The 16616-nt window shown below is 39.1% G+C and overlaps 2 protein-coding genes across 3 annotated transcripts in view; one reads left to right on the top strand and one right to left on the bottom strand.

Moving 5' to 3' along the window:
* PPAT (phosphoribosyl pyrophosphate amidotransferase) overlaps nt 1-16616 on the bottom strand; it is a 47365-nt gene that overhangs the window by 22484 nt on the left and 8265 nt on the right. The window lies entirely within an intron of this gene.
* LOC121676830 (trihelix transcription factor GTL1-like) overlaps nt 1-16616 on the top strand; it is a 29855-nt gene that overhangs the window by 6419 nt on the left and 6820 nt on the right. For both annotated transcript variants that reach the window (XM_042053807.1, XM_042053806.1), the window contains 7 exons: nt 1919-2356; nt 3378-3467; nt 8471-8557; nt 11936-12007; nt 12665-13066; nt 14461-14526; nt 15535-15725. In XM_042053807.1, coding sequence (XP_041909741.1) covers nt 1919-2356; nt 3378-3467; nt 8471-8557; nt 11936-12007; nt 12665-13066; nt 14461-14526; nt 15535-15725 — 1346 coding nt within the window. The remainder of the gene's footprint in view (nt 1-1918; nt 2357-3377; nt 3468-8470; nt 8558-11935; nt 12008-12664; nt 13067-14460; nt 14527-15534; nt 15726-16616) is intronic.

Below are 16616 nucleotides of genomic sequence, written 5' to 3'. Positions count from 1 at the left end.
CTGCTTAAACATTTTTTAAAACACATTAGAACTAAAATGCTTGTAAGACACAAGGAAAATTTTTGCGCTGACCGTAACTTGGACCGTAACTGTTTCAAAGCGGTACTTGAATCAGCATGTTTTTAAAATCAGCATGAATAAGCATGTTTTTTAAAGGGAATGAGGAACAAACCCACCCACCATTTTCCACTCTGCACACAGCAGAGTAAGTGAGCAATATACCAAGTCACCAGAACTCATCTGAAGTAATACCCACAACCAAAAGTGAGCTCTGTTGGAAATGAGCTGACTAGTGAGAAATACTGGTCTATACAAAGAGTAAAGAAACTTTATTCCTTCCAGATGCCCTCATGCTCTATGGCTTTGACTGGGAAGTGTAGGGAGCACCTTCTTGCATTCTTCGTCCTCTCTTCTTCTTCTCATCCTGTCTAGGCCTTTCCTTTCTGGCCTGTCTGATGTTGGAAGTTGTCAACTGTGGCAGTTCCTATGGTTTGATTCACCTGTAAATCAGCATTTTCTTTCACTCCCTCAGGAAGAAATGGAGAAATTTTGATGTGCCACCTGAAAATTACCTTTCTCAACTACATTGCCTATGAGCTGGCTGCTGCAGAGTCCTGATTAACCCAGGACTGTAAGGGGGAAGAAAAAATGGTATCCGTTAGAACAACTTACTGACAACTAGAATGAATTATGGAGACTAGCAAAGAATGGCTTTATCTAGGACAAGTTTGTCCCCAGACAGGTTATTTTAAGTATGCTCACTGAAGCTCTGTGCACAATCAAGGGTTAGATATTATTGCCATCACACACATCTCAGTGGCTATAAAGTATCGAAGCCCCATAATCTGGTTTGCCCTTCCAGAAAAAGACACGGACAAAGGCATTTATCACTTCAGTATGACTGCAAAAACCTGTCAGTTACTGTGCATTTTCATGCTGCTTTATTTGATGATGCCCTGGAATTGGTTTTGGGTTCCTTTGTGTTTTTTAGTTATTTTTGCAAAGATTTAGAAAATGCATGAAAGATCACTTTCCAAACTAATTTGATAATCTAAACAAGTCTTAAAGCAATTTCATAAATAGAAACAGGGAAACATTAAAAAATTAAAATCTATCATATTTCACTGTTTTAAGTTATTGCATGGGTGGCAACCTTTACCTCATAATGTTAAAAAATAAAGTTGTAGATTGGAGAAAATGAAAAGCTATCTTAGTTTTGCAGAGTAAGACAACTCAAACTCTAATTTTTACTAAAAAAACCCAAATATTTTTGATTGATCTGTCCTGAGAAAGATGGAGGTTCTGTGCCATGAGAAATGGGTTCTATCGTACAAATGTTTCACTTAAGCAAAAGTCTCCATTCCTCTGCTCCCCACAGCTGGGGTGCTTTGTTAAGAAAGGAGGATCAGATTCTTCAGATCCTTACCCAGGTTATATCTCTCCATGTGTGTAAAAACTGAAGTATGGCATGAATGCAGAAAGTTAAGTCTTGATGCTGGTGCCGGTGACTCGGGGCCAATTTATTATTGTGCTCATGCAGCACGTCCTGTCTTCCCAACAGTTCTCTTCTCCTCTCTGATGTCTGAAGGACAAAGCAGCTCATCAGTTGTTCCCAAAGGTGTCACAGGTAAAAATTTAGTGTATTAGGGAACAGAAGAAAGAAATGCTCCTCTTAGATTAATTAAATGTACATGTGCTATCTTAATATCTATCTTCAAGTGAAGGCAAAAATTGTATCAGAATTAACAAAAATGCTGACAAATTAATAACGAAGAGCTTGATTTTAATGTCACCTCTGCTCTGTCTTTCTCTGGAGAAATAGCATCCTTCATTCCCACTCTCTCTGTCCTTTCCCCACCCCAGCCACCCAGTGCAGGTAACCCATATCTGTGTCTCTCCCCTACCCCACACAATGCAGGTAATCCAGCGTCAGCAGTAGAGGCTTCCAAACCACCGGCTTTTATTCCTACAGTAGCAAATGAAGGAGGAAAACACTGGACTGTTAATGAAGTCAGAGCTTTGATACGCATATGGTCAGACAAAAATATCCAGCAACAACTGGAAGGGACAGTGAGAAATAAAAGAATATTTGAACAAGTTGCTGCTAGACTTCAGAAGTTTGGAATTGACAGGGACTGGAAGCAGTGCAGGACAAAATACAAAAACCTGAAACATGAATACAAGAGTGTAAAAAGTGCCCAAGACTCAGGGAGTACAAGTAAAAGTATGAAATTTTTTAATGAACTGGATGCTATTCTGGGGCACTGCACCATGGAACAAGCAAGTAAATCAGATAATGATGAAAGCGAGAGGCCTCCAGAATGGACAGAAGCAAAATCAGAAAAGGATTCCATAGGTAAGTACTTCAACATATCTACCCACATATCATTTAAAATTTTAAGTTTTCCAGCACTAGAGAGACCTTAAAAAAACTCAAAAAGCACAAACAGAGAGATTAACCAATTGGCTCTGGGGGAAAAATGCCGAATGGAAATTTACTATTTGTCTAGTAGTTTTGTATTATGTTATAAGGTAATATTTTGGATTGGGTGATTGCCCTGTATTTTTTTAATGGAATTGAGAAAGAAAGGAGGAAAAAAAGACAAAGGCATAAGATAAAATGATACAGAGAGGCAATTCCAGTCAAAATCGTGTCAGAGGAGACTGTTTCCAGTTTAGATAAAAGAAATGGATCAGAGAGATAGTCAGACTATATTACTGGAAAAATTAAGACATTGAGCAAAAGAAATCTGTAGTTATAGACATGGGTTAAAAAAATTGACATATAAACTGTCTTTCTCTTATGGTCCGAAATAGCTCAGTTTTATTGGCCTTTGGAGCAAGACTCCCAAACTGGTGAGACAACTGTGAAAATAGCAAAAGGAACAGCACCAAGAATGCTGGCAGAGCTTGCCTTTGGTTTTGGGTGGTTATTGACAATTACTGGTAATGGATGATCAATGCAGAATTTGAGTAGACCGATGAACCTACATGTCCCAAGAGTTAAAATATTTTTATTGGTATGTACAACCAGAAACATGCTTGTTGTTTAAGAACAGAATTAAACATTAAACTTTTAGATGAGGGGATGATATTATGTTGGCCAAATGTAAGACTAGAAGTTACTAAAGTAATGGAAGAAGTCAAGAAAAATGTTACACAAAGACCGGCTGAAAATGTGAGAACATTTTGGGGGAAGATTCACTCTTCAGCTGCATTTTGTAGACATTTTGCAGACATTTTGCTTATGCATCTACTTTGCCTGCTGGCATAAAGAGAATCTGAGGCTAGATGGATTTTTTGATTTGATACATGACAGCTGTTTTTATGAAGTATAAAAATTTGGTGCCCTAATTAATTTAGCATTATTTACACAGAAATGCCTGGAGACACAGGTGAAGAGGACTCTGTAAGTAATATGTCAGAAGACCTACAGGTTGCAGACGTAAAGAAAGTTTCTACTTCAGGTAATCTGAAAAGTCTTCTATTTTATGTAAATACCTAAATTTAGTAAATTTAATTTAATTTCTAAAATAAGTCCAAACTGTAAGTATGGGTAGAAAATGCAGAGACCTAGAAAATTTTAAAACAAGAGATAATGTCATAGAGATAATTGCCATGTACTTATGTATGACATTTACAATGTCCTGCTAAATTTGATAAAATCAGTCTAGTAAGCACTCATTTCAAAGACTTGTGACACAGAATGTAGAGAAGAAACTACTGGTTTAAGCAAGTTGAGTGCAATGTACTACTGCACTTACATTTACCTAAACTATCTATTCCCAAAGATTAGTATTGTTCAGTCTCCTGTGCATGAACAAATACAGCATCTCTTTTTCACAATATGTGATCAGGATATAATTGTGTAAATGCTCATGTCAGGGGATGAAGACTTCATTTAATAGTCTCAATGAATATGAAGGTCATATGCTCTGCTCTTTACAAAGAAAGATTATGGTTTACATCTGAAAACATAAATTTCAGGGGAAGCAGAAGTTTAACATTCAATTAGAGACACATGAAAGTCTCTCAGGCTGACAAGTTTTATTGCCTACAACAGAGCACCTCATGTTCTGTTTCAGTAGTGTGAGGCAGAATATGGTCTAAATTAAGCATTAAGGAGTAGTCTTACAGAATTTAAAATGGTCTAATGTGAACTTGAAAGATTTTAGTATCAAATTAAAAATCTTCTGACAGATGATGTTATTGTAAATACTACTCCAGAGAATGGGGCAGCTCTGCATATAATGAAAGAAACAGCTATGGCAAGTAAGTAAAGAGATGGTTGATCATGAGAGGTAATCTGAGGTATACCAGACAGTAGCATTTTTGTTTTTTTCATTCAATAGCAATTACATTCATAAATTTAAATTTACTAACAACAAAAACCCAAAAGAAAACAAAAAAAAAACCCAAACCAACATAGCAACCTTTTACCAGCTCACCATGGGCACTTGAAGCATGCAGTGGAGAAAACCAGGTTGTCATGACAAGTGCATTGCCTATAGGGACCTCATTTTGAGAGAGACAAATATGAAAGAAGTCATAAACAGCACCTTGTGGGATCCAGTTAAGACTGCTTAAAGAATGTATTAAATTCCTTTTCTCCCCGTCAACAAGTAAAATTACTACTTACACATGGACAGTAGTAAGACACTGTAATAATTCAAAGATTCAGCAGTGCCCCTTAACTGTCATCTGACAGTTTTCAACCGCCTGGTGCTACATACTATTGTAACTTCTTGGACTGCACTCTTCCAAACAAGCTATTTAAGATGAAGTTAAATGAATATTTCTAGTAAAGTTCTGAGTACACATTTCTGTCCTTTAAGATAAGTGTAGGTGTAAAAATATCTGTAGTTTACCATCTCCCTTTTCAAATATATGTATTTTAACTGCATACTTTGTTTATTTCTGGGTAATTCTAAATGCAATATGATTTTGTGGGGAAAAATTAAAATAGCAAGTGCTTCAAAAGTGTCTGTGGCTCAGCCTATCCACTCATAAGACTATTTTTTAAACTTCCGTGAGGGAAAAAGGCAAAACCACACTCCATCATGAACAACTTCAGTTTGCAAAATTCTTTCCCTCATTCCCAAACAAACAATACACACTCAAATAAGTGGTAAAAGACACCTAGTCTTTAATTTTACTAATGGCAACATGATTAGGTATTGCATAAAGCAGAGAAAAGATGCACACTTTTTACATTACAATATCATGGAGACCCTTTGTTCTCTAGTTGTGGTACATGCCTTTCCTAGACATTCCAAATAATTTTGAAGTGAGAAACTGGTAAGTAAAGAGATTGTATGTACTTCTGTACTCATAAATATGCTCACTGATAAACACTGAAAAAGGCAAACAGGCAGTGATATATTATATTGGTTGTTTGATATCAGTAATGTCTCATGATCACTAGCATTTAGGATGTGACTTTTTATAAAGCTCCTGCATATTCAACAGAAATTTTGTAGAAAAGTGTTTCTCAACAGGCATGGAATTATTAAATGTATAGGTATTTGTGTGCCTTGAAAAAAAATTTGTAGAAAACACTAATTTGATAACCTAACCCTAATAAATGAGAATTTAGAAACAGTTAAACTCATATCTAGCTATCTTCCTTATCATTATATGCAATTAATGTACTCTGCAGCCAGAGCTGTATATGCACTTGCCTATATGAATATATATATATACACACACACACACACACACACACACGAGTTAGCCTGGGCAGACATTGCCTTCTGGCAACTGCAGCTGCATAAATGCACAGAAGATGCATGAGCTGTCTCAGAGTACATGTGCTTCTCATGATCTTACATGAATCTGAGTTACGAGCCATAGGAACGCGGCCACCACTGCCAGTCTACAAACAGCCCATTTGGGTTTGCCATACTCCAGTAAGGAAAATACGAAGATGGTGTTAGTCAAAAGACAGGCACACTAGCTTCAGGAAAACACCTAGTTATTTGATGTGCCATGATACTGTTTTTCTCCTCTGCCCACATGAATTTGCTACTCTAAGAGCAGCAAATGTCCACCTGAGAAGAAGACAGAGGTAAATAAATCCACACAGTTTGCTGCACAGACTGTCCTAGTTGCTCACATGTCGCTGTCAGCACTGCCCAGCTGGGGGAGCAGAAGGACCACAAGAGTCCCCAACACGGGGGTTTTCAGCTAAAGCATCCTGCGATAGGACTGCGGGTTGCTTTATCTTCTGGCAAAACATAACCCACATTGAATCCATCTGCAAATAAAACATTACTTGGACGTTTTTACTGATGTCTTCAATTTCGTGGGATCACTTTTAGTTAGTTACAGAAATCTTTTCAGAAGAGCTGACTACTTCAGTCTAAACAATCTGTCGGTCTGAACTCCATGTACATTCCACGTGTGTCAGACTCAGCAGTACGACCACAGTGTTTGATTAAATCTGAAGTGCCAGGAACAACGGTGGAGATGAAAACAGGTTTCTAAGAAATACCAGTACCCTGATGTTCTTAAAAATACCTACAGCAAGTATTTTACTTCAAACAAATTCCTTTCCTTGTCATTGTTTTCTTAGGATTTTTGGTACCCCGTACACTTTACTCTGTGTCCCTCTCAAAACAAATTTGGAGTAAGTCATGACACTTCCAAGATACACTCCTAAGCAAGGGTTTTTTGTTTAAAGTTGTTGTTTAAAGTTAAGATCTTAAGTCGGTACATACTCAGGCACTTAACATTGGCTTGAACACTTGCTGCTGTGTGCACAGAATTTTAAAATGTACAGATATAAAGTCAAAAGATAATGTATCCATACATATGCCCCAGGCTAGTTTTAAGCAGTGTTTCAGAGAAGTGCAAACCCCAAAGTCGTTGATTATTCACTGCCTTAGCCTAGGCCTATTTGGGCTGCAGACACAAACTCTTAGCTGTGCATCCACAGTTTTCTGTATGCACTCTCACAGGTCTGCATGACAGAGATGGCAGCAACTTTGCAAGTTGTTGGAGAGTAAACATAAGCCACACACTGAAAATTTTCCCTAGCTTTAACATATCGCGCTTCCCTTTTATACTGTACAAGACACACATGAGAGTAAGGATTAGGAGACAAATTACTAATCTTGCCTCATAAGCCAGAAAACAAGATAATTAGTGATAGTGACAGAGTGCCAAAAGAGAACAGAACTTGTATCAGTCTGAGCGGGTGAAAGGAAAGACTGTGACAGCATTGCTCGGGTGGCCTTGTGAGCAGTGCTTCAAACACAAAGTAGAGATTAAGCATATTTGCTGGCAACTGTCTATAGCTTCACTGAACAATGCAGATGGAGCCACTGTGTTTTATCCGTGCCAGAAACTGTTGATGGCTTGTTCTGTTTGGCTCAGTCCTGCTCTTCTTGTGCCCTCCCTCCCAAACTCTGAAAGGTGCCTTAGAAAAAAAGCCAGGCTCCCTACCCACATTCTTGGCTCGCCAAAAAAAAAAAAAAAAAAAAAAGAGAAAGGCACATGAAGCTTGTCACATCATAAAGAACATCTGACGCAAACAAAGCTGTATTGATCTGGGGGTAATTTTTAATAAAATGGCTCTAGATTAAACTTTATTGCTCAATGTTTAGGGGCAATATTCTTAAATGGACTGAGAACAGGCTGGGAGCCAGAAAACTGCTGTTATTGATCCATGATGTGGCCTTCACCATTTAATCTCTGCAGAGCAGTGTCCTCACTGGGAAGCGAGGATCAGCAAGACCACTTGCATCATCCACCTGCCCACCCCTCTGTCCCAGGGCAGAGGGGTGGAATTCTCCCTTAAACAACAGTAGGCCAATGGCAGAGGAGTGGAGATCTCCTCCCCATGGAGGGGAGCCCAGGGACACCTCTGTCATCAGCTGTGTGATGTAAACCCCTGCAAGCTGCAGCAGCAGAGATGCTCTCAGGACAGGCTTTACTATTTAGTACATTGTTTCCATCAGGCAGGCAGCCTTACAGATCAAATGTCCAGGCACAGCACCCTGATGCAATGTCAGGACCCTTGCTCCTTTTGGGGCTTATTCAGACAATCTTGGCATCAGTCACTTTGGAGTCTTTCAATAATTTCAGTATGTACTGCACCCTTTTTGCAAGTCACTGTCTTGCCTGTTCTGCTGCACAAACATTTGCCAGTACCTAGATATCTTACACTCACCATCAGTGAACCATGCTACAAATTCTGATCCAGGTTAAAATAACTTAAGAGTTTGCACATTTAACCCATAAACTTGTATGCTGTAGCTGTTATGTGGTGTTCTGGATTTACTTTAATATGTAAATGAGTACACTCTGCTCTTAAGCCTATTACTGCAGAGAAATGGCAGCTTAATGTGTTAAGAGAGGAAATCTTTAACAATAGTTATCATCAGTGGCATTCTGAAGTGGGTGATTCTTAAGACATCACTGAAGACCTGTTTAGTTTAAGAACTCCGTAAATGATTATTTTTTACAGAAATCCTTGAAGATGAGGGGGACTTTGCCAACTCCACCCCAGCAGCTCTGGAAGCTACACAAATAAAGAAGGAGACGATTGATATAGGTAGGTCATGACTTTGTCGTGATAGTTCTAACAGGACATTCTACTTTATTGGGCATTGCAGATTCCAAAGGTTCATATGTTATTCCAGTAAATTATACTTGTTCTACTTCTAGGTTATGAAAAATTATGGGGTTTGCTTGATTTCATAGTGCAGAAATGTATGAACACTGATTTCTCCTTCCCATAATTATAAAAAAATCTTATTTTCCCAGACAACATGCTCCTTTTTTTGATGAATATGATTAGTCTGCATTTGACTGTGACACAAATACTGTTTTTCTTACAGTTTTCTTACAGTTGCTAGAGAGAATAAAATGGAAAGGTAAATAAATAGCTGTCTCAAAAACTCAGAACATTTTATATCTAGTCTGTATTTTCAAACTACTTCATGGCTGCATTTAATATCAGATTATTTACTATCAAGCAATTTCCACATATATTCTGGACTGTTTTAAATATAAAACTGAAATCAGCACCTCAGCAATATGCAGAAGTCATATATTCAATGACAAGTGATCAGGAGAAGATTTGTTTTATTTAAAATGTTAAAATTTAACATTAGAGTGCAGTAGGGATATTAATATTTATTCTGGAATAAATAAGCATAAAAACCATAGAAGATCATGGAAAAAAGACATCAGAGGAAATAATGATGACATTGAAATATAGTAACCTGATACCCTGGATCAAAATATTCTTTACAGTACTGCTGTTTGTACACAGAAGTTAATAGAAAAAAAAAACAATTATAGTGAGTCTGTGAACAGCAATTCTTTGGCCTTTGACACTGGAAGTTTCTACCATAAGAATATTTCTATTGTATGCATCAGGCATATGCCAGCCAAGAGCTTCCTTTTCAGCAATTATGTTATCTGTAGTTTGGATGTTGAGACACCCTTTACAACTGTTTGCATTGGCTCCTCTTGATCAAGACAACTGTGGTGACTGTGACACTGAGGACAACATCAGAGCAGTGCCATCACAACAATGACACACAGAAACACAAATGACGCTGAGCATAAAGTACATCTGTGACCCTGGAAGTTGAGACATAGTGAGGTCACATGAGTGCAAAGTGGAGGATAAAATGTCATGCAGCTCAACTGATGGCCTCATACACACAAACTCCCTATCATGCCGTATCCAATTGAGCACAGTAATCACGCAGGTCAGCACTACACAAGTGCCACTGCCAAAGACAGGAGGAGATCAGAGAGCCAGTATGGTTGAGAGAAGGAGCACAGAAATGAAAACACCATGGGGAGGTTGGTAATAGTTTAAAAAAAAGGAATCTATTAGGAGCCTAGGAGTAGACCTATAGCTCCATTTTGGCCCATTTCCAATAGCTGCAAGTGTTAAGGAAGATGCAAGAATTTTCTCAAGGGTTATAGGGTGCCTATTTATGAGAAAAAACACCTTTTTTCTAGTACCCCATGTAAATCACACACACATGCTGATGACTGTATGATTTTCAAATTTTCCACAGGTACAAAATATATTCCTGCACATGGCTTATGAAAAACAAGTATTTGCCAAATGACTTAAGAGGAAACAAGTTATAGAGCAAGTACAAATTCCAAGTACTAGTTTGTGCATATCCTGGCAAGTACCATTACAGAAAGCACATCAAATAAACCTGCTTATTTACAAAGAATCTCTATTTCTGAATGTAAGCACTCAGTTTTTCAAAACATAAAAGGAATATTTACTTCTACCTGTTACCAAAACTAGTATTGAACATAACTAGTCTATAACATCCCCTAGCAAACAATGAGAACTCATCTTTCTCTTCCTCCCAACCCAAAAAGTAAGTCCACACAAAAGTGAACTTTCAGCCTCAGAGTAGTCCGAGCATGAGCAAATGAACCCAGAACCAGCAAAGCTGGGTTTTGATGTTCATACATGATTTCAAGAATTTCTCAGTAGGCAGCAATGAAGTTGCAAATAAAAGCCTGAGGGCAATCAAGAGAGACTTCAGGGCCTTGGATGTGGTTAAGGGATCAAGAGCACAAGTAGTGTTCTCTTCTTCCAGTTTCAAGAAACAGGAAGAGCCAGCAGATCACTATTTGGCTCCAAGCCTGGTGACACTGGGAAGATGCTGGGTTTTTTAGTCACGGTTCCATGACACCAGACTTGCTAATACCTGTCTGAAAGGGGGGATAAGGATCTTAACTCAGGAGTTAGCAGGGCTCATTGAAAGAGCTTTAAACTAAATTTGCAGGTGGAAAGAGATAACACCAGACTTACTAGAGAGCCTGGGGACAATATGCCAGTGTTTGAGGGATGTGTTCTAGAGAGGTCCTTCGATCTGCTGTTTCAGTAGAGTCAGGAGATGGACATCAGCAAAGACACAGGGGGGTTATTGATGTGTTAGAAACCACAGAAGCACTTAAGAATAACGATGTAAAAATTAGAACTTCTCACCTCCAAAAGATGGTGGGGTCAAAAGCCCAGCTGTGGTGCATCTATACCAGTGCACAACAGCTAGGGCAACCAAAAGGATGAGCTGGAAGCCATTCTGTAACAGGAAAACTTATCATAGTTTCCATCCTGAAGACAGACGGATGACTTGCACAACTGGAGTGCTGCAATGCATGGCTATAAACTTCACAAGGGACAGGCAAGGAAGGAGAGACTGCGGGGTACTCTGCATGTTAGAGGGTGTTTTGATTGTGTAGAGCTCATGATGGTGGCAGTAGGGTTGAGGATGTATGGGTAAGAATCAAGAGAAGGCAACAAGGCACGTATCCTGGTGGGAGTCTGTTACCATCCACCCAGCCAGGGCGAAGAGGCAGCTGAAATATTTTATAAGCTGGGAGAAGTCTCACAGTTGCTGGCCCTTGGGGGAGACTCCAGCAGAGGTTTCTTACCAGATGTCTGCTGGAAATACAACACAGCAGAGGACACAGCCTCGGAGGTTCCTGGAGTGTTTGGCAGACAACTGCCGGACACAGCTGTGAAGGAGCCAGCTAGGGGAGGTACCCACTGGACCTGGTGTTTGTGAATAGAGGACTGCTGGTGGTTGGAGCCTCTTGGCCACAGCAGTCACAAAATGGCAGCTTTTTCAGTTCTTGGTGAAGTAAGGAGGGAGGTATGCAGAACTGTCACCTTGGACTTGGCCAGTGGTGGAGTCACCGTCCTTGGAGGGATTTAAATGACACGTAGATGTGGCACTTAGGGACGTGGTTTACCAGATTACTGCTTCCATCCTAAATGATTCTGTGACTCTGTGATTCTTCAAGTCTATAACTAATGGGTTAGACTAAGGGCTTAGGACACTTTTAGGTGGAAATAGGTGTTTCCTACAAGAGGATGACAATAATATTAGCAATCTATTTGTCTAAATCCAAGTCTATTTAAAACTGTGTGTTTCTGTAGATGATGATTCTATAAGCACTACCTCAGAAGACAGATCTTGTACGCCCGTAGCAAAACAGATGGTTGGGACAGGTGAGTATTAATTTCCATGCATTTATTATGAGATAAATCACATTGTAATTTCAGTACCGAAGCTGGAGCAATAAGATCTCTACTGTAAACACAGCTCTACTTTTCTACTCCTGACTCCAGTCTAGCTTTGTCAGTAAACTTAAAAATTAGTTTCATAGCTCTTCTCCTTGTCATGAGCAAAACTTGTATTAATACTGTAGTTCAACTTTGCCTTCTATACATATCCGATGAGCAGCATCTGCATACTTCTGACTATTTTTGAGTCTGAAGATTTTTTTCTTCTGTTGAATCCCCAGTAGCCTTTTCATTTGCATGTTGCCATTTTAATTTGAAACCACACTTCTCACCAATGCTGTCATCTTTAAAGCTTAAGGATTATTGCTTTCCTACATGTAACACTTGGATACATCTGTCTTTAATTTCACAACAACAGTGGCAAAATTATAGTGACAAAATGTTGAATTTTAGATTCCTTGGAGAAGCCAGAGATTCCACTTGCTACGTATTTTGCATACTTAAGACAAAACAATTGTGTATATATACTAATATTATAAAGTTACAAGATTAGTCATTAGTTGCAATTATGCTTTCATATATGTATATTTAGAATGTATTTATAGCATTTACAGTTAGTTGGTTTTTTATTTATATTTTCAGACAATCACATTCCCTTGGAAGAAGCACAAAATCACTTTAAAGTTATTACAGTTAATGATACTGGAGCAGGAAAACATTGGAGTGATAATGAAGTTAGGGCTCTGATAAACATATGGTCAGATGAAAAGATACAACAAATGCTTGAAGGGGCCACAAGAAATAAAGAAATATTTGAGGAAATTGCCAGAAGGTTAATGAAACGTGGTATAGACAGAGACTGGAAACAATGTCGCACAAAGTACAAGAACCTAAAATATGAATACCGTGCACTGCAGAAAGAAAATGAGCATCTTGGAAATCCCAGGAGAAAAATGAGATTTTACGATGAAGTTGACTGTATCTTAAGAAGACAGACTTTGGGAACCTCAGGCTGGGGATGTGAAAGCTCAAGTCTCCTATCAGGTACTAAAAACTTCAGTGATGAGAGAAAGTGCTTGAAGTGAAACTTTAGAAAGTTGCCTGTTTGAGCCATGCTGTAAGTGTGAAATGTGTGGCCAGAAATGGGGAGGGAAAATAAATGGGGAAGCTGTATCTGCATGGTCACATAGTGAATACTCAGGGAACACAAGTGGCCTACGGAGACATGTAGAAGTGAGAATATTAGCAAAAAGTGAAAGCACTGAAGCATTCAATGCAATTGGAGGATCTTTGCTTTTGAAAGCCTAAGTGACATACAGTGAAATGGTGCTAGAACACATGGCAGGTTTTAGAGGTCATACAGCAGGCATGTAAAGTCTGATGGATAGAGAGCTGCAAGCTCATACCATTTAGAATTACACAAATCAGTAGCAATCAAGCCAAGTGCAAGGGCTCCAAAAAACCTGAACTATACTAATTCAACACACACTGCAGTCAAGACAGAGAAAAATCCAGGGCAGTGATGTTTATTTGAGCACTTCTAATAATTGTATTAATTTTGCTAAAGCAGATTCAGTTTTTGAAATAGAGTTTGCTTCTATTTTAGTATCAAAAACCCACTGATCTAGGAACCACACAGCTAATCTTGTGTCTGCTGTAAGGGTTCTCGTGACTGCCCAACTGCTCCAGACCTCAGGGGCACCTGCTCCTGGCTCCAGGCAGATCAGGTGCTCTTGTAGAAATAACTGAACCTCTGCAACTTAGGGTTCAGTGACTTAAGATAAAGCAGAACTAACTGTGATTGTTCTCAATGTGTTAGATAATAGTTTGCAACATCACAAATCTTAGTTGAGGACCTGCACCATTTCTGCAGCAAAGGCCAGATGGACAGCTTGAGCAGAAACTGCTGGAACCATCCTTAAGCCAGCTGGTCCTCTGTCATAAATCAGAGCCCTAATGTGGTGTCCAAGGGCACAATACAGTAGTGCATTAGTTGTGGCTGGAATGACATCCATAGAGCTGTGGGGTGACTGTTCTTCTCCCCTGCCTCAGTCTTGTGCTTGATCACATTCTCAAGACATGTATTTTCTTCCAAATACAGGAACTGAATATATTACTGCTCGTTTCTACTCTCCATGAATAGGATTTGTCAGCACCAAGTATGCTGTCAACACCAACAACCAACTTGGCTGTTTTACATTTTAGCATGCTAGAAAAGGAGTGTGTAATCTGGGCTGTGAATGCTGATGCAGCAGCCAGTAAAGCAATAACCTCTCAGAAAAGAAGCTTCAGTTACTAATCTGTTTGAGGCATCTGCCAAATAAATGTGTCTTGTCCTAGGGTATTTGCTTTTGTAGTATAAAACTTTCTGGTATGTGACTGACTGTGCCTTGAGAATCTCGACAAAACATTTAGTCACCTTGTTTTCCTCTTCTAAGTTTCAGTGGGAGATGCTACATCAAACACAGGATCTTTGAGTATCAAGAGGAAAACATGGAATGATGGTAAGAGCCCCTGACTTTTAAAAGCACCTATACACTGCTGTTGAATTGGATGCCAGATTCTTACATCCAGTATTCAGACAGTTACAAAAAATAATCCTGGAACTTAACACCGAGCTCCAAACCAACATTCTTCTTTCACCCACAACAGTTGGCAAAAGAAGAGTTCTGATAAAAATGTAGGGCTAAGGAAAATTGCAATTTATTTATTTAAATCCTCATCCCTGGTATAAATGAGGTAACCATAAACGTACTTGATTTGTAAGAATCATATGCAAAGAAAAGACAGTATTTAAAAAACAAGATGTCTCAACTGCCTGTGTTGCTTACGGGAAAGTAGGGACAGGCACAGTCATGGATGTGATTTCCTCATATTGCACTACTGTGTCTGTAAACACGTAAGCAGGTTAAGACAGCTGTGTCAAAGACAGGATAGGCTAGAGAATCATGGAGAGAGAAAAATGATGGGAAGGATAGAAATATGTGGCATGTGATCTGATATGGGGAAGGTCAGCAGCTTATTTTTCTTCCTGCAGAATTGTCAGGCCCTAAATAAAATCAAACAATGAGGAACAAAAAAGCTTAGTTTTAAAGTGCTCACCCCTATTTTTAATACTGAAATGATATCTACAGACAGATGAAGAGAAATTATCGGAATATGACATTTTTTGAATTCAACCCCTTTAGTTCACCATCACAAACTGTACTAACACTGTATTTAATCACTCTGTGTGATTAAAAAGACTTTCATTTATTGCCTATTATATAAGTACCTCTTGGAGAGGGCTGAAGCTAGGCAAAACTGAAAGTCTGAGATATAAGTGATTTCTACAGGGTCTGCTGCATTCCTACTCTCCATTATACAATGATCCCTTACACAACATGAGGCAATGCCTGCCAAAAGAGCAGAACAGAAGAACAGCTTTAGGAAAATCCAGCATGTGCTAAACTTCAGTGTCAGCAGTTCATTGACTTGTGCACTCTAACTACGTACTTTGATTTTGTCCACAGAGGTGTCACCTGTTCCACTTAAGAAAAGTGCTTCTGAAAACACCATACTCCACTTCCAAAAACTGCTAACAGAGAGAGTGCACACGGTAACAGAAGGCAAAAAGTTTCTGTTTGAAAGACTTTGTAAGCAGGAAGAAATGCAAGACCTCAACAGAACACAGCTGTATGCTGATCCATCAGCTATACAACAGGTTGGTTTAATGAACTTTCTATGAAATTAACATGCAGATAGGTTCTGTCAGGTAGTAAGAAATGAAATACTTAAGAGTGTGGGTTACCCACATGAGTACCTGCTTGCTTCCCTTTAATACAATCACCATCAGTCATTTAAACTAAAGCAAGACATGAGTTTCTATCATAATCCTTAACTATGAGCTCTTAGCAGTGATGTCAGTCTGATAAAACACAACCTCTGCCTACATGGGTTGGCTCACCTACATGCTACAAGTAACAGCCTTAATTGAAAGAAAATAATATTTTAACTGATCAAAGAAAACATGTACAGTTAAAATTTCATCCCATAATTTCCAATTACCGTCTCCATGGTCTTCCTAACAAGTTAGTCCTCTGCAATTAACCAAACAGTGGAAGTTGTAGGAGAACTTTTTGCTTAGGCAGGGCTGGTGGGGAAAACACAACTCGTAACTCCTTAACCAGCATTTACCCTTCTCCTAGCCTCTCCCCGTGCTTATGCTGGTGTGGGAGAACGTCCCTCTCTGCCTGCTGAAGGCTTGCAGCAATGTGCAGCACTGCACTGGAGAAATGAGTGAGCCAGAGAGAACGTACACAGAATTGATGCCCATGTAGAAGGGGCAGGCATGAGTTCTGCTCCCTGTTCTGTACTGGGCAAGGGGTCTGTTATGTCCAGTAACCCAAAGAAAACACAGAAACAGTGCAGGGAACAATGACATGGTAGGAGACAAATGCCATGCCATAACTGTTATTCTGCAAAATCCTACTAGCCACTACTTCCTTTTGTGATTGTGTAAGTACTCCATGGTCTGTATTACATTTGCAGGGTTTTCCTCTGCATCTGCAGGGTTTTCTTTTCAGTGTATTCAAGTAAAACAACTTTCTGGATC

Source organism: Corvus kubaryi, unplaced genomic scaffold (assembly GCF_017639235.1).
Source record: "Corvus kubaryi isolate FWS band 111438036 unplaced genomic scaffold, C.kubaryi_AGA036_p1.0 split1-131, whole genome shotgun sequence".
NCBI classification, from domain to species: Eukaryota; Metazoa; Chordata; class Aves; order Passeriformes; family Corvidae; genus Corvus; species Corvus kubaryi.
Note: the sequence above shows the minus strand (reverse complement) of the source record. Positions and strands in the feature narration are given on the sequence as shown.